At 41.1% G+C, this 18,371-nt stretch overlaps 1 protein-coding gene across 4 annotated transcripts in view; it reads right to left on the bottom strand.

The window, feature by feature from the left end:
• The window catches only part of CRYZL1 (crystallin zeta like 1), a 51,675-nt gene that overhangs the window by 17,880 nt on the left and 15,424 nt on the right, over positions 1–18,371 (bottom strand). For all 4 annotated transcript variants that reach the window (XM_024239263.3, XM_024239265.3, XM_054542784.2 and 1 more), the window contains 4 exons: positions 16,374–16,451; positions 13,689–13,761; positions 9,072–9,116; positions 6,159–6,227 (listed from right to left, as the gene is read on the bottom strand). In XM_024239263.3, the coding sequence (XP_024095031.1) occupies positions 6,159–6,227; positions 9,072–9,116; positions 13,689–13,761; positions 16,374–16,451 (265 nt within the window). The remainder of the gene's footprint in view (positions 1–6,158; positions 6,228–9,071; positions 9,117–13,688; positions 13,762–16,373; positions 16,452–18,371) is intronic.

Raw genomic sequence — 18,371 nt, forward strand, 5'->3', positions numbered from 1 at the left:
GCATAGTGGCTCATACCTGTAATGCCAGCACTTTGGGAGGCCAAGGCGGGAAGATCACTTGAGCTCAGGAGTTAGAGACCAGCCTGGGCAACATGGCAAGACCAGTTTCTACAAAAAAAAGTTAGCCAGGTATGGTGGTGCATGCCTATTGTTCCAGCTACTTGGGAGGCTGAGGTGGGAGGATCGCTTGAGCCCAGGAGTTTGAGGCTGCAGCGAATTGTGATCATTCCACTGCACTGCAGCCCGGGCTACAGAGTAAGACCCTGTCTCAAAACAAACAAGCAAACAAAAAACAAAACACCAAAGACAAATTAAAAATAAAAACAAATTATATACAAAAAAAAATCACTAGGCAAGTAATAGAAACTAAAATAGAGTTGTGGTGAACTGAAAGTTTTCCCCTACAAACTTGCCGGGAAACCGAAATTATCCCCTTTTACAAAAGGCTGGAGCTACAACAGAGATTACAAGTTATTCAGTTGAGTGTCCTAATTTATAGATGCAGTCAGCGTGCCTAGGATCTAGCCTAAAGGTCACACTGTTAGTCATCATTCTTTTTTTTTTTTAACATTGTAAATTGACAAGTTATAACTGTATAAATTTATGGGGCACAAAATGATGCTATGATTTATGAATACAATGTGGAATAATTAAATCAAGCAAGTTAACATAGCCATCATCTCAAATACTTAACATATTTTATGATGAAAACATTTGAAATTTACTCTCAGCAATTTTGAAATGTACAATACTCTATTATTAACCATACTCACCATGCTGTGCAAAGAACTGAAAATAAAAACATATCGCTCGGCTGGGCGCGGTGACTCACGCCTATAATCCCAGCACTTTGGGAGGCCGAGGTGGGCAGGTCACCTGAGGTCAGGAGTTCGAGACTGGCCTGCAACATGGAGAAACCCCATCTCTACTAAAAATACAAAAAGTAGCCAGGTGTGGCGGCTGGCACCTGTAATCCAGCCATTTGGGAGGCTGAGGCAGGAGAATCGCTTGAACCCAGGAGGCGGAGGTTGCAGTGAGCCGAGATCACGCCATTGCAACTCCAGCCTGGGCAGTAAGAGCAAAACTCCGCTTCATAAATAAATAAATAAAAACATATCCCTCCTGTTTAGCTGAGATTTTATACCCTTTGTCCATCAACACTCCATTCTCCCCAGCCCGCAGCCTCTGTAGCCACCATTCTACTCTCTGCCTCTATGAGTTTGTTTTAGATTCCACATAGAAGTGAGAACATGCTGTATCTGCCTTTCTGTGCCTGGCTTATTTCACTCAGCATAGTGCTCTCCATTTCCATCTGTGTTGTCACAAATGACACAATTTCCTGCTTTTTAAAGGCTGAACAGTATTCCATTGTGTATATCTATACCATATTATTCATTCATCTGTTGATGGACACTTAGGTTGAGTCCATAACTTGGCTGTTGTGAATAGTGCTGCAATGAACATGGGAGTGCAGACATCTGATTTCAAAGCTTCTGGGAAAATATCCAGAAGGAGGATTACTGAATCATATGGTAATTCTATGTTTTGATTTTTGAGGAACATTCATACACTTTCCATAATGACTGTACTAGTTTACATTCTCACCAACAGCGTACAAAGTTTCCCTTTTCTCCACATTCTTGCCAATACTTACCTTTCGTCTTTTTGATAACAGCTATTCTGACAGGTATGAGATGGTATTTCTTTGTGGTTTTAATTTGCATTTCCCTAATGATACTGATGTCGAGTATTTTTTCACATGTCTTCTTTTGAGAAATGTCTATTCAGGTCCTTTGACTCTTTTCTAATTGTTTTTTTCTTCTTGCTATTGTCTGAGCTCCTTCTATATCACTATATTAACCCCTTATCAGATGTACGGCTTATCAACATTTTCCCCCAGTCTGTAGGCAGTCTCTGCACACTGTTGTTTCCTTTGCTGTGTAAGAAGTCCTTCTTAAAGTACTACTTTTTTTCTGAGACAGGCTAGAGTGCAGTGGCGCAAATACAGCTAACAGTAGCCTCAACCTCCTACGTTCAAGCGATTCTTCCTTCTCAGCCTCCCAAGCAGCTGGGACTATAGGCACACACCACCATACCTAGTTTTTTTTTTTTTTTTGGATTTCTTGTAGAGATGGGGTTTCACCATGTTATCCAGGCTAGTCTCGGACTCCTGAGCTCAAGCAATTGACTCTGCCTTGGCCTCCCAAAGTGCTGGGATTATAGGTGTTAGCTACTGTGCTTGGCCTAGTATTTTTTTTTTTTTTAAACAAACTTTTCGTTGAGATGATCTTGCTATGTTGCCCATTCTTAAAGTATTTCTTTTTTTTTTTTTTTGAGACAGAGTCTCGCTCTCTCGCTCTGTTGCCCAGGCTGGAGTGCAGTGGCGCGATCTTGGCTCACTGCAAGCTCCGCCTCCCAGGTTCACGCCATTCTCCTGCCTCAGCCTCCTGAGTAGCTGGGACTACAGGCGCCCGCCACCACGCCCAGCTAATTTTTTTGTATTTTTTAGTAGAGATGGGGTTTCACCGTGTTAGCCAGGATAGTCTCGATCTCCTGACCTTGTGATCTGCCTGCCTCGGCCTCCCAAAGTGCTGGGATTACAGGCGTGAGCCACCGTGCCCAGCATTTTTTTTTTTTTTTTACAAAATTTTATTTGCTAGTAGAGACAAGCAAGTTGCCAAGGCTGGTCTTGAACTCCTGGGCTCAAGCAATCCTCCTACCTCAGCCTCCCAAAATGTTGGGATTATAGGTGTGAGCCACCACACCCGGCCTTAAAGTACTTATTTTACGTTATTTTATTTTTTTGAGACAGAGTCTCGCTCTGTCGCCCAGGCTGGAGTACAGTGGCACAATTTTGGCTCACCTCTGCCTCCTGGGTTCAAGCGAATCTCGTGCCTCATCCTCTCGAGTAGCTCGGACTACAGGCATGTGCCACCACAGCCGGCTAATTTTTTATATTTTTAGTAGAGATGGGGTTTTGTCACGTTGGCCAGGCTGGTCTCAAACTCTTGAGGGGTTCCACCCGCCTTGGCCTCCCAAAGTGCTGGATTACAGGCATGAGCCACCATGCCTGTCATACTTCTTTTAAAGAAACATTTTGCTGTGTTTTCTTCCTCAAGGAGTATCTGCAATTCTTTTCTCCATATACTTTAATGGATTTCTGGACTTTAATCCATCCTCCTGATTTATAAATAAGGTAGAAGAAAAAGGCCATTTGTGTGGTTTGCCTGTCTTAGCTTAAACTTTATAGCTAGAAAATGGATGCTCTAATTTGCTTTTCTCCTTCTGGTCCATGTCATAATTCTCCAGTGTTCATCAGTGCCTAAAGGAATGGGCCTTGTTTGGTTGTTGTTGTTGTGTGTTTTTTTTTGAGACAGTCTTACTCTGTCGCTGAGGCTGGAGTGCAGTGGCACTGTGTTGGCTCACTGCAACCTCCGTCTCCTGAGTTCAAGCAATTCTCCTGCCTCAGCCTCCCGAGTAGCTGGGATTACAGGCGCCCACCACCGTGCCCGGCTGGTTTTCATATTTTTGGTAGAGACGGGGTTTCACCATGTTGGCCAGGCTGGTCTCGGACTCCTGACCTCAGGCGATCCACCCACCTCGGCCTCCCAAAGTGCTGGGATTACAGGCATGAGCCACCGCGCCCAGCCAATTGTTGTTGTTTTTAATAATTTATCTTCTATAGCAATTTAGTTTTGGTTACTTAATGAAAAGACTCCATATTCACAACGTTCTCGAAAGAACAGGGCAATAAGGCCAACCATTCAAGGAAACTCTGGGGCCAAAAATAGGATAGTTTCCTGTAAAGGAGCCAGTGGCAGTCCTCAATTTTCAAACTGCACAATTTCAAGATAGCTCTGGATTAGAGACTCTCACTGCATGGTATTTGAAAGAGGTCTTTATCTTTCAAAGGAAGACACATACCTGGCTCCTAATCTAGGCTTAATGTACATTCCAATAAGTGCAGGCCTCAGATCTCTGAAAAAGTGTCTTTTGGAAATTAATTTTTAATAAAATAATAGAGTATTATTGGAAATTTTAGATATAATGAATGACATTAATTTAAATAAAAATTACTTTAAATTTATAATTTTAGAAATGAAATGCCAAAGATTTGGTAGCCTAGCTCAAGTTACTGTATGGACTCAACTAAGATTACTATTTTTGGAAGACTCAAATCCAAATTGGCCCCTGTCCCCAAAAGGTCTGATTAGAGGTCACATTATTTAAGAAAAGAACTTAGGAAAAGGTTTAATTCAATAGTTCAAGAACATAAAAGAAGGTATTTGCAACTATGGATATGGTATGAAGAACATAATGAATCCCAGCATACGAAATATATGCTGGCTGTATCACTGAGTCCTGGTGTATCCACTGACCACATCTTCCTCCCCTGCTCACACAGGTAACTTCCACCCAACTTTCCATCCTCTACCTTTTCTCTATATCCTTAAATAACATATGCTTAATTTTGTACATTTTTGAACTGTATATAAATAAATGGTATGGGACTGTTTGTATTCTTCTGTAACTTGCTTTTTTCACTCAATACTGTTTGTGAGAATCATCCACTTTGATATGTTTAGCTCTTACTCATTTTCACTGCTAAATAGAAATTCATTCTATGAATATTTTCAATTATCTATTTGCTTGGTGATGGACATTTGGGCTGTTTCCAGTTTCTTTCACTATTACAAATAACGCTATCAACTCTTATGCAGTATGTCTCCTAGTGCACGTCAAATTTCCATAGGCTACATGAGTGGAATTACTAGGTCTGGTATATATACATCATTAATTAGATAATGCTAAGTTATTTTCTAACATATTTGTAGCAACTTACACTCCAGCGCATGAAAGGTTCCATCATTCCACATCCTTCCCACCCTTTGGGATGGTCAGATTTTTTTTTTTTTTTTTTGAGACGAAGTCTCACTCTGTCACCCAGGCTGGAGTGCAGTGGTGCTATCTCGGCTCCCTGTAACCTCCACCTCCTGGGTTCAAGTGATTCTCCTGCCTCAGCCTCCCGAGTAGCTGGGATTACAGGCATGCACCAACAGCCCAGCTAAGATTTTTTTGTATTTTTAGTAGAGACAGGGTTTCACCATGTTGGCCAGGCTGGTCTCAAACTCCTGACCTCAAATGATCTGCTCGCCTCAGCCTCCCAAAGTGCTGGGATTACAGGCGTGAGCCACTGTGCCTGGCTGATGGTCAGACTTTTTAACTTTTGTCAGTCTAGTGGAGGCATAATGTTATCTCTAAGTGGTTTTAATTGCTTTCCCCTGATTACTTAGGAGACGAAGCAACTGTTTAATATGGTTTCATGAAGTGTGTGTGTGTATGTGTACTTTACATATTCAAAAAGTAAATTACCATAAGAAAATTAAAAACGAACATTTCAGTTAAACTCAACACTAGTCAAAAGATGTTTGCAATAGAAACCAAAGATAAGTGCCCTTTTATTTTCTTTTTTGAGACAGAGTCTCGCTCTGTCACCCAGGCTGTAGTGCAGTGGTGCAATCTCGGCTCCACCTCCAGAGTTCAAGCGATTCTCATGCCTCAGCCTCCTGAGTAGCTGGAATTACAGGCGCGTGTCACCACGCCCAGCTAATTTTTTTGTCTTCTCAGTAGAGACCAGCTTTCGCTATGTTGGCCTAGCTGGTCTCAAACTCCTGGCCTCAGGTGACCTACCCACCTAGGCCTCCCAAAGTGCTGGGATTACAGGTGTGAGCCACTGCACCCAGCTTGAGATGAGTGTTCTCGATTCATTCCTGTCTCAAACTCTACATGTACTGTCTAAATTTTATACATTTTTTGTTTCAGTCAATCACCAAGAGTAAAAAAAAATTTTTAATTCTCATTACGGATATAATTTAAGAGCCAAGAGAGAAACCACTTTTCAAAGATCTTACCATAAGCAGTGTTAGTAAAACTTAAAGGTCTATATATTGTTTAGTCTGAATATGAATTTGATGAATACTAATTATAAGCTAGAAGTATTCACATGAGCAGCCAACATTTTTTACATACATGACTGGCTAATGATACTTTATTAAGTACAACACTTATGGTAGATTCAAAAAAATTAAAATGTTATTAAACCATATGTCAATGAAGTAAGACTTATGTGAACTCCAAAGTACTGAATTGCTACATACCCAAGTAATGCTCATGTACTCTAACAACTTCACAAAGTCCAGGGTCTTCAGAGTCCAGGGGCAAAATTCCTAAAAATCAAAACAAGAAATTTAAGGGATATAAGTCAAAAATTCATTCCTAATGAGAGGCCAGTAAGTATTATCACAATTTTGTTCAGTGAAATTTTGAGGAAGGTTCCAGTAATTACTAGTGTGGACAAGAAAAAATTCAGAAATGGGAAGGGAAGTGCACTGTGCCACTCCTGCTATCTCTTTCTTCTTTCCCCTCTGAGTGATAGTTAAGATGATAGCTGATGTTATAGAATGAAGTCAGAGTCTTGGGAGCATCTGGACTCCTTGTTAAAATTCTCCCTGATGGGCTGGGCGTGATGGCTCACGCCTGTAATTCCAGCACTTTGGGAGGCCGAGGCAGGTGAATCATGAGGTCAGGAGTTTGAGACCAGCCTGGCCAACATGGAGAAACCGTCTCTACTAAAAATATAAAAAATTAGCTGGGCATAGTGGCAGATGCCTGTAATCCCAGCTACTCAGGAGGCTGAGGCAGGAGAATCGCTTGAACCTGGGAGGTGGAGGTTGTAGTGAGCTGAGATTGCACCACTGCATTCCAGCCCAGGCTACAGTGCAAGACTTCGTGCCAAAAAAAAAAAAAAAAATTGTCCCTGATGGGTTGGGCATGGTGGTTCACACTTGTAATCCAACACTTTGGGAGGTCAAGGCAGGAGGATTGCTTGAGGCCAGGAGTTCAAAACCAGCCTGGTCAACATAGTGAGACCTCATTTCTACAAAAGAAAAATTTAAAGATTAGTTGGGTATCATGGTATGCACCTGTAGTTCTAGCTATTGAGGAGGCTGAGGCAGGAGGATTGCTTGAGTCCAGGAGTTCAGGGCTGCAATGAGCCATGATTACACCACTGCACTCCAGCCTGGGCGACAAGAGCAAGATTCTGTCTCAAACTAACAAACAAATAAACAAAATTGTCCTTGATGCATGGCTACCTTCCTATAGTTTGATTCCATAACATACCTCAGTATGTTTCTATTTTTTTTTTTTTTTTGAGACAGAGTCTCACTCTGTCGCCTAGGCTGGATGGAGTGCAATGGCGCGATCTCGGCTCACTGCAACCTTCGCCTCCTGGGTTCAAGTGATTCTCCTGCTTCAGCCTCCCAAGTAGCTGGGATTACAGGCATGCACCACCATGCCCGGCTAATCTTTGTATTATTAGTAGAGACGCAGTTTCACCACGTTGGCCAGGCTGGTCTCGAACTCCTGCCCTTGTGATCCATCCACCTCAGCCTCTCAAAGTGCTGGGATTACAGGTGTGAGCCACCACACCCGGCCAGAGTATGTTTCTAATAAAATCCCATTTTTCTTCTAAGCTAGTCTGATTTTATTTTTGGTTTCTTACAAAAAGAATCTTGAATAATACAGAGTGCCACTGATTTCCTGAGCAGAAGAAAAAGACAAGAAAGAAATAATCAATTCTCCAGGATAAGGCCTGAGTCAAAGGCAATACTATAAAAAGCTGATGAAAACTTTCTTACAAATCTATCCTTTAAGAATTTCAAGCATGCTATAATTTTAATGCTATAAGGCTAAATATTTTTTCTTTCTTTTCTTTCTCCTTCTTTTTGTTTTGGACAAGGTCTCGCTCTGTCACCAGGCTGGAGCACAGTGGTGTGATCATGGCTCACTGCATCCTCAAACTTCCAGGCTCAGGCGATCTCCCACCTCAGCCTCCCGAGTAGCTGGGACTACAGGTGTGTGCCACCATGCCTGGCTAATTTTCGTATTTTATGTAGAGTCGAGCTTTTGCAATGTTGCCCAGGCTGGTCTTGAACTACTGAGCTCAAGTGATCTTCCTGTCTTGGCCTCACAAAGTGCTAGGATTACAGGTGTGAGCCACCACATAATATATATTATATGGCCCTATATAATACAAGTTATATAAATGTTTTCTAACTTTATGTCTTCCACAGAGAAATGGAAATTTCAAAGACTACTATAAAAGTCATACCCTATGTTTGTGTGACTGTCTAGGATGCAGGTTGCAACTATAAAAGTCATAGCCTATGTTTGTGTGACTGTCTAGGATACAGGTTGCAAAATTGCAAAAATACTGTGGATTTTAAAAAACAATAAATGTTTCAAGTCAATTTTTAGTTTTACAAGAGTTATAAGAGAAAAGCTCTGTATGATTTCAGTTGAAATGGTGCATGGAGCTTCTATATGGCCCAGTGAGTCAGCAGCCTTCAAGCATGTGACTTGTAACTTTCCTTCTCCCTAAAGACTTCAGTCTGGCCACAGACTAAGCATCTGCCAGAAAAAGGCTACACCAAGCACTATAGCAACTATGATTATCTTTTTATCTATAAAACTGTTCTACAGCTAAATATTAAAAAGTTTTAAATGTTCTGCTATTGCAATCAAGGTCCCAATTTTTATCATCAATAGAAATTTGACAGTAAATTCCAAAAACCAGGAAAGTATTTCTTTCATTTATTTATTTATTTTTTTGAGATGGAGTTTCATTCTTCTTGCCCAGGCTGGAGTGCAATGGTGTGATCTTGGCTCACCACAACCTCTGCCTCCTGGGTTCAAGCAATTTTCCTGCCTCAGCCTCCTGAGTAGCTGGGATTACAGGCACGTGCCACCATGCCTGGCTAATTTTGTATTTTTAGTAGAGACGGGGGGTTTCTCCATGTTGGTCAGGCTGGTCTCGAACTCCCGACCTCTGGTGATTTGCCCACCTCGGCCTCCCAATGTGCTGGGATTACAGACGTGAGCCCCCGCACCCGGCCTGGAAAGTACTTCTATATGAAGCAAGGTCACAGTGAACATTAATAGTTATATAGAAAAAACAGAGATGACAGTAAAGTAGATGACTTGAAATAAGACTATGAACTATAACTTACCAACTACTTCATCATCTGGTTGAAAGAATGATACCTTGCTTCCAACTAAAGAGTGAAGAGAATTAATAGTTAATATTACAAGTTTATTAAATATAATTCTTAACTATTAAAATACATTTTTAAAATCTGTAGATTTGTAAAAAGACTGATTTTGTTTAACTTAGAAAAAAGGACAAAAATTTCAATAACATTTTGATGGTCTATAAGGACTACAGGATATACAGCACTTCAAATCTGGATTCTCTAGATATTTGGGCCATGCGATTGTTGATACCAGGAGAAGTATGTCTCTCTTTGCCTATTTAGCTGACTTTATTTTTTTTTTTGAGACGGAGTTCTGCTCTTGTCAACCAGGCTGGAGTGTGTGGCGCAATCTTGGCTCACTGCAACCTCCACCTCCCAGGTTCAAGTGATTCTTGTGCCCCAGCCTCCCGAGTAGCTGGGACTACTGGCGTGCACCATCATGCCTGGCTAATTTTGTATTTTTAGTAGAGACAGGGTTTCACCATCTTGGCCAGGCTGGTCTTGAACTCCTGACCTCAAGTGATCCACCCGCCTTGGCCTCCCAAAGTGCTGGGATTACAGGTGTAAACCACTGTGCCTGGCCTCTATTTAGCTGACTTTAAGGCAGAAGGAATAAAGGAAAATAATCTATTCTATAGCTTCTATGATAATTATATTGTTTTCTACTCCTCCTGTGGCTAGCCCAATCTGTCTTTATTTTTGTTGCAGAATCTCATACAACAGGGAATTCTGAGAATGCAGTAGGACAAGCCGCAGACAAAACCCCTCAGACACTGAGTTAAAGAAGGAAGGGATTTATTCGGCTGGGAGCTTTGGCAAGACTCACGTCTCCAAAAACTGAGCTCCCCAAGTGAGCAATTCCTGTCCCTTTTAAGGGCTTACAACTCTAAGGGGGTCCATGTGAGAGGGCAGTGATCGATTGTGCAAGTAGGGGGTACGTGATTGGGGGCTGCATGCACTGGTAATCAGAACGGAACAGAACAGGACAGGGATTTTCACAATGCTTTTCCATACAATGTCTGGAATCTACAGATAACATAACCGGTTAGGTCAGGGGTCAATCTTTAACCAGGCCCAGGGCGCGGCGCTGGGCTGTCTGCCTGTGGATTTCATTTCTGCCTTTTAGTTTTTACTTCTTCTTTCTTTGGAAGCAGAAATTGGGCATAAGACAATACGAGGGGTGGTCTCCTCCCTTAAGAAGAGTGACATTAAAATTATTTTGATTTGGGAAATAAATTCAGGTTGGTACCAAGAAGTTTTCTGGAACTTTATAGAAATGATGGCCGGGCGTGGTGGCTCACGCCTGTAATCCCAGCATTTTGGGAGGCCGAGGCGGGTGGATCACGAGGTCAGGAGATCAAGACCATCCTGGCTAACACGGTGAAACCCCGTCTCTACTAAAAAATACAAAAAATTAGCCGGGCATGGTGGCGGGAGCCTGTAGTCCCAGCTATTTGGGAGGCTGAGGCAGAGAATGGCGTGAAGTAAGACGGAAACCTGAATCTGGAAATGGCCCCTTCGACTGGCTCTGTCAACAAAATGGCCCCAGAGTGCATTTGTTGTCACTAGCAAGTAATTCGAAGCCTGGTATTTCCACTTTCAAGTCTTTCTTTTGGAATTTGCTTCTTCTTTGGCTCCCTCCTGTGCCATCATCCCCCAATCCTTTTGGCTTCTGATTCACTATACTTTTATCTTTCTCTTCTACTGCTGATCCCTGTCCTCCTAAGGTCATTCTGACTCTTTTTTTTCTTGGTTTCTTTCATACTCCTCTTCTTTTAATTGACCCTCAAACAGTGCATTCCAAAGGGTTCTTTGTTTACATCTCTCCTCCTTTTTCCCTTGGAGAACTCATCAACTCTATTATTTCAAATACAACCTACATGCTGGCATTTCTCAAATATATACTTTCCAGCATAGATCTCTCATCCTTGAGCTTTAACTCATTTAATTGCTTACTAGATATTGCCAGTGAGATGTCACTTAAGTTCCTTGAACTCAGTAAGTATAAATCTAAACTCATAATATTCCTCCAAATTGGATCATCTTCCTTTATCAAATGTTGGTTCCAATTCAAGCCTGAACCAGAACTCTGTAAGCCATTCCTGGTTCTGATTTGTTTTTAATTTCCCAGTTACTAGGTCCTGCAGACTTTATTTCCTCAACATGTCTTGAATCCATCCCTCTTCTCCACCTCCGCCACCACTGTTGAGGTTATGGACTTTGCTGTTTCTTGCCTCTTGGTCTACAACCCAACCAGTCCTCTTGCCTTTAGATTCGTTTGCCTCACATCCACCCTTCCTTCAAATGCCTACTCTAATAATCTCCCTAAAATACAATCTGATATCTAAGGCTCAACTAAAGGTCTGGCCCTTGCCTATCCTCCTGCTTCATTTTTGGAAGGCAGAAATTAGTGTTCACATCATCATGAAAGTATTTTGTGCAATACCTTTTATTCTGCAATATTTGAAGGAGAATTTTTTTTCTTTTTTTTTTTTTCTTTTGAGACAGGGTCTTGCTCTGTTGGCTCAAACTCCTGGGCTCAAGCGATCCTCTCACCTCTGCTTCCCAAAGTGCTGGGATTACAGGTGTGAGCCACCAAGCCCAGCCCAGGAGGAGAATTTTCTTGACAAAATGTTTCTCTGCTACCAAGTACCATACCCTTGACTCCTGCCTAGGACTTTATCTTGCTCTAGCAATACCAAACTCTTTGTAATTCTTATACACATCCCACTTTCACTTGCTTGTCTTTGCTCATAATATCCTCCCTGCTGGGTGTGATTCTCAACCTGCTTGCCCCCTTATGATTTGGACATCTTACTCCAAGAAGCCTTTCCTGTTTCTTCTGGCCGGGTTAAGCAGCTTTCTTCAGAGCTTACATAATAATCTGCTCATGTGTGTATTTGTCTCTTGCCTAGAGAGTGAACCGTTTAAGGGCAAGGAGTTCGTTTCACTTATATCCTAAGCAGTTAGCAATTGCTCATTAAATGTAAAATGAATGATCATCTGGCTATTATATTTATTTTTCTACAGTCTGAGAAAAAAAGAAACATAATTATCATTTAGCTATGTCAGAAGATTACATATATCAAATCTATTATACGTTAAAATCACAGGTAAAACTCAAATATACTCTAACATACCTTAACACATTTATTCATTCGCATAGGAGGTAAAAGCAAACACGTTAATCATGAACCACCTGTTAGTGAATACTAAGTATAGGCCTATTTAGAAACAAATTATATCAAATGCCTGATATAAGGCTTACTGTTCTGTATGTTAAGATCATTATTTCATCATAAAAAGACAATATTGGTCATTCTATTCAATATATGATTGCTTGTGGATTTAAATATATAACCCCTAAATATTTACCACACTGTAATAAGCTCTTCAATTATAAAATACCAATGAAGTCCTATTTTTCTTTTCAATTAAAAAAAAAGGGCCAGGGATGGTGGCTCACGCCTGTAATCCCAGCACTTTGGGAGGCCGATGTGGGCAGATCACTTGAGGTCAGGAGTTCAAGACCAGCCTGGCCAACATAGTGAAACCCCGTCTCTACCAAAAAATACAAAAATTTGCCAGGCGTGGTGATGAGTGCCTGTAGCCCCAGCTACTTGGAAGGCTAAGGCAGAGTTGCTTGAATCTGGGAGGCAGAGGTTGCAGTGGAGCAGACATCACACCACTGTGCTCCAGCCTGGGAGATACAGTGAGACTCTGAAAAAAAAAAAAACAAACAAACAAGCTAGACAAAGCCAGGCATAATGTCGTGTACCTGTAGACCAGGGGTGTCCAATCTTTTGGCTTCCCTGGGCCATACTGGAAGAAAAAGAATTGTCTTGAGCAACACATACAATACACTAACACTAAGTGATAGCTGATGAACCAAAAAAAAAAAAAAAAAAAAATCACGTAATTTTTTTTCAAATTAATTAATTTTTTTTTGAGACAGAGTCTCGCACTTGTCACCCAGGCTGGAGTGCAGTGGCGCCATCTCGGCTCACTGCAAGCTCCGCCTCCCGGGTTCACGCCATTCTCCTGCCTCAGCCTCCCGAGTAGCTGGGACTACAGGCGCATGCCACTACACCCAGCTAATTTTTTGTATTTTTAGTAGTGATGGGGTTTCACCGTGTTAGCCAGGATGGTCTCGATCTCCTGACCTCGTGATCCGCCCGCCTTGGCCTCCCAAAGTGCTGGGATTACAGGCATGAGCCACTGTGCCTGGCCAAAAAAATCACGTAATGTTTTAAGAAAATTCACAAATTTGTGTTGGGCTGACTTCAAAGCTGTCCTGGGCTGCATGCTGGTTGGACAAGCTTGCTGTAGACTTAGCTACTCAGGAAGCTGAGGCAGCAGGATCGCTTGAACCCAGGAGTTAAGGCTGTAGCTATGATCAGGCTGGGCAACACAGAGAGACGTTGTCTCTCAAAAAAAAAAAAAAATAAATAAATAAATATAAAAGGACATTTTCATATAATTAAATTTAAATTTGAGGCTGTATATAATTTTGTGTACCAGTAAACCAATTAGCTACATTTAATCTCTTTTACCTTAGAAAATAAATACATATACTCACATCTGTATACTTACCATCTAATACAATTCCAGCAATTTCTCTCCCAACAGGAAATAAATCCTTTTTCATCTTCATTTCTGCCAGAAGCTAAATCATGACAAAGGCAGTTAACATACTATTGTCAGAAGAAATCTTGGACTCTATTATATATGAGGAAAGCGAGAGTAAAAGTCAAATCACAGAAAGAGCAAATATGGTTCAAGTTTTGGAATTGAGACAAAGCAAATAACTTCACAAAATAGGTTTCTCTAAAGGGTAGGAAACCAAGAATTTACTGAGCCATTAGTTGATCTGCAGGACTTAGGAATGAATATTATTATTCAAATTACCATTAACATCCTTTGTTTAACCTCTTTACTCTGCCAGGTATGAAGGGAAATTATGGCCAAAACATTTCTCGGCTGGCTAAACACTATCAGTCATCTTATTCAGGTGAAGGGAGGGTAGTCTGGAGAGAAGACTGTTGAATAAGGGGGTGTGGCCAATGAGAACAAAGGGTTCTCCACTCCTATACCCTTTAAAATCACCTGAGTTCTCAAAAGCCTTGGGTTAGGGAGTGGGTGAGAAGTAGTGATGGATATTAACAGGTAATCTGCCATATAATTTCAGATTCATGGTGATTGGAGTTTCTTTTGGTTAAGGCTAAATTTTTAAGAGATTGGTATTTTATTAGATTGTGACCAAATTAACTATAAGTACTTGTCTTTTGAAGTAACAGGGTATACTGTGTTTAAGCCTGTGGTTTAAGCTCCTGGCACTTAACGCTACAGATGCTGAACGTATTTGTAGATACCATAATATTTTAGGAACAGTAAGTAAAAAGAAACTGAAATAATTCTCTTCTATATTTATTTTTCAATTTTCTGATCTCCTGTATTGTACACTCGATTGTCAGAAGTCTCTTTTTCAGTGTGGAACATTATACTTTTCTTAAGATGTTCATATGACATTCTTATAGAAGTGCTGGGTGTTTTACAGTATTTCTTTTCCATTTCTTTTTTCAGATGGAGTCTCGCTCTGTCGCCCAGGCTGGAGTGCAGTGGTGTGATCTCGGCTCACTGCAACCTCCGCCTCCCAGGTTCAAGCGATTCTCCTGCCTCAGCCTCCTGAGTAGCTGGGACTACAGGCACGTGCCACCATGCCCAGCTAATTTTTGTATTTTTAGTAGAGATGGGGTTTCACCATGTTGGCCAGGATGGTCTTGATCTCTTGACTTCGTGATCCACCTGCCTCGGCCTCCCAAAGTGCTGGGATTACAGGTGTGAGCCACTGTGCCTGGCCACAGTATTTCTTTTATGCATATTTGTATGGAGTTAAAACTATGGTTTTAGCAATTGCATCCTGGCTCCTTCACTTACCATAAGCATTTTCTTACATTACCCACACAGTTTTCCTAACCATTATGCTTAACAGATGTGCAATATTTCATTCAACTGATTTTACCATAATTTACTACTTATTTCTGTTAGACAAGGAGATTATTTCTTAGAGTTGGATTTTAACGGATTTTTCCATTTTAATAAAAACATCTGAAGACAGAAGTCTGTAGACAAGGTCTAGTACTAGTACTCCTGTGAAAAGACTTCAGGGGATCCCACTAATGCATTTCTCAAGTCATGCTCATGTTACAGAGTTGCCCAGTGAAAGCCTATCCTGGTCTGTAATTTCCTAAGTGTGACTTTATCAAAGAAGACTTTTAGGTTCCTAAAAATTATAGTGACATTATAATCCAATAAGTTACAGGTCATGTAAACTATGGCATTAATCCTAAAAAATAAAACAAAACAAGCAAAAAAACAGAGTAAATGGACCTGCTCAATTTATCATGGCACATTTAACCACAGTTTATTTACCACTGAAAACATTCTATGTATTTCATGGTTAATAATGAAAGATTACTGCAGGGTAATGTGAGGCAGAGATGTATGTTTATGAGAGAGCGACACAAAAAGAAATGACAAGAGAAATATGAACCATAACTAATAATATTAGTTAAATATCTAATTGGTAGCTAATAAACTGATTAGGTTTCTAGTTTCTATTTTATTATTTATTTCTTCCTTAATAATAGGCTTTGTTAATTATAAACTCTCAGTTTTTTGCAATGTAGAGTTTATAAAATATTATAAAATATTTACATTATTTCTATTTTCTTATAAAATATTTGTATTTTCATATAAAATACGTAACTTCAATCAGCCTAATAATGTCCCTTATATAGAAATATACAAAAGCACACTAAATTTTTTCCCCTAGCTGTTCTATTCTTCTAAAGATGGTAGGCTGGGCGCAGTGGCTCATGCCTGGAATCCCAGCACTTTGGGAGGCTGAGGCAGGTGGATCCCCTGAGGTCAGGAGTTTGAGACCAGCCTGGCCAACACAGCAAAACCCATTTTTACTAAAAAACATACAAAAATTAGCTGGGTGTGGTGGTGCGCTCCTGTGATCCTAGCTACTCGGGAGTCTGAGACAGGAGAATTGCTTGAACCCAGGGGGCAGAGGTTGCAGTGAGCTGAGATCGCACCACTGCACTCCAGCCTGGGCGACAAGAGCGAAACTCCGTCTCAAATAAAAAAATTAATAAAAATGAAGATGATAATAAATTCTTCACATTGAGAGGTCAGTTATCATTATATTTATACACTAAATACACTAAGGAACTCTCATTTTACTTTGCGCCATAATAAAAGAACAAATACCTTTGTATTTATCTGGCTCAGAGCACAAGCTTTAACTTGAAGTTTCACAAAGTTATCCTCTGTAACAGGAAGATTTTCCTAGAACCAAATGATAACAAAACAATACGTTATTTTACACATTCCTGTGAGAATATGTCTTTATGCTGTGAAAATTTTCACATGTAATTAAACAAAATTAAACAGACCCTAAATCTCACAGCTAATTTTAACAACTATAAGCAATTATAGAATGTATATAATAAAAAAAATAAAGAAAATTTGGGGGTACAATTTTTAAAAAGCTTTTGGATACACATTTTTAAAAGTACTCAAATAACAATATGGATATATATGTAGACAATAAAGTTGGGATAACAAAGTAAAGCAGCAAATACTGTACTCCTTTATTTCAACCTAAATAATCTCAGAACATCAGATCTTCACATTTACAGGGATATCCTTAAACACATATACACATAATATATAACCTTTACTAATTTTTTTTTTTTTTTTTTTTTTGAGATGGAGTCTCGCTCTGTCACCCAGGCTGGAGTGCAGTGGCGCAATCTCGGCTCACTGCAAGCTCCGCCTTGCGGGTTCATGCCATTCTCCTGCCTCAGCCTCCAGAGTAGCTGGAACTACAGGCACTCGCCACCATGCCCGGCTAATTTTTTGTATTTTCAGTAGAGACGGGGTTTCACTGTGTTAGCCAGGATGGTCTCGATCTCCTGACCTTGTGATCCACCCGCCTCGGCCTCCCAAAATGCTGGGATTATAGGAGTGAGCCACCGCGCCCGGCAGGCCTTTACTAATTTTTAGAATTTCCTTTTTTTGTTGGTTTTGTTTTGAGACAGGGTCTCACTCTGTCTCCCAAGCTGGAATGCAGTGGCGCAATCACAGCTCACTGCAGCCTCGACCTCCAGGGCTTAAGTGATCCTCCTGCCTCAGCCTTCTGAGTAGCTGGGGGTTACAGGCATGGACCACCACACCCAGCTGATTTTTAATTTTTTTGTAGGGCTGGGGTATTGCTATGTTGCCCAGGCTGGTCTCTAAGTCCTGGGCTCAAGCAATCCTCATGCTTCAGCCTCCCAAAGTGCTGGGATTAAAAGCATAAGACATAGTGCTCAGCCCTTAAATTTTCTTAATGCTATAAGTGAAATTCTTTTTTAAAAATATAATTAAAAAAAATAGAGATGGTGTCTCACTGAGTTGCCCAGGTTGGTCTTGAGCTCCTGGGCTAAAGTGATCCTCCTGTCTTGGCCTTCCAAAGTGCTGGGATTACAGGTGTGAGCCACTGTGCCCAGCCAGTGAAATTCTTTTTTCATTTTTTTTGAGATAGAGTTTCTCTCTGTCACCCAGGCTGGAGTGCAGTGGCGCAATCTCAGCTCACTGCAACCTCTGCCTCCCGAGTTCAAGTGATTCTCCTGCCTCAGCCTCCTGAGTAGCTGGGATTACAGGCATGAGCCACTATGCCTGGCTAATTTGTTTTTTGTATTTTTAGTAGAAGATGGGGTTTCACCATGTTGGCCACGTTGGTCTTGAACTCCTGACCTCAAGTGATCTGCCTGCCTCGGCCTCCCAAAGTGCTGGGATTGCAGGCGTAAGCCACTGTGCCTGGCCAGCCAGTGGAATTCTTTAGCGTCCTTTATTCAACTCTTCCTTAACATGTGCCTTGGGCATTTCATCATGCCCCATGGGATTCTGGGGTCAACATATCAATGCAATTGAACCTAATTATCCCTCAGATTCCACTTCTAGATAGATATTCAAAGGCAAGGCCAGGCATGGGGGCTCACGCCTATCATCCCAGCACTTTGGGAGGCTGAGGTAAGTGGATCACTTAAGGTCAGGAGTTTGAGACCAGCCTGGCCAACATGGTGAAACCTGGTCTCTACTAAAAATACAAAAAATAGCTGGGCATGGTTGCGCATGCCTGTAGTCCCAGGTACTTGGGAGGCTGAGACAGGAGAACCGCTTGAACCCAGGAGGTGGAGGTTTCATCGAGCTGATATTGTGCCA

The sequence above is a fragment of the Pongo abelii genome, chromosome 22, assembly GCF_028885655.2.
Source record: "Pongo abelii isolate AG06213 chromosome 22, NHGRI_mPonAbe1-v2.0_pri, whole genome shotgun sequence".
NCBI lineage: Eukaryota > Metazoa > Chordata > Mammalia > Primates > Hominidae > Pongo > Pongo abelii.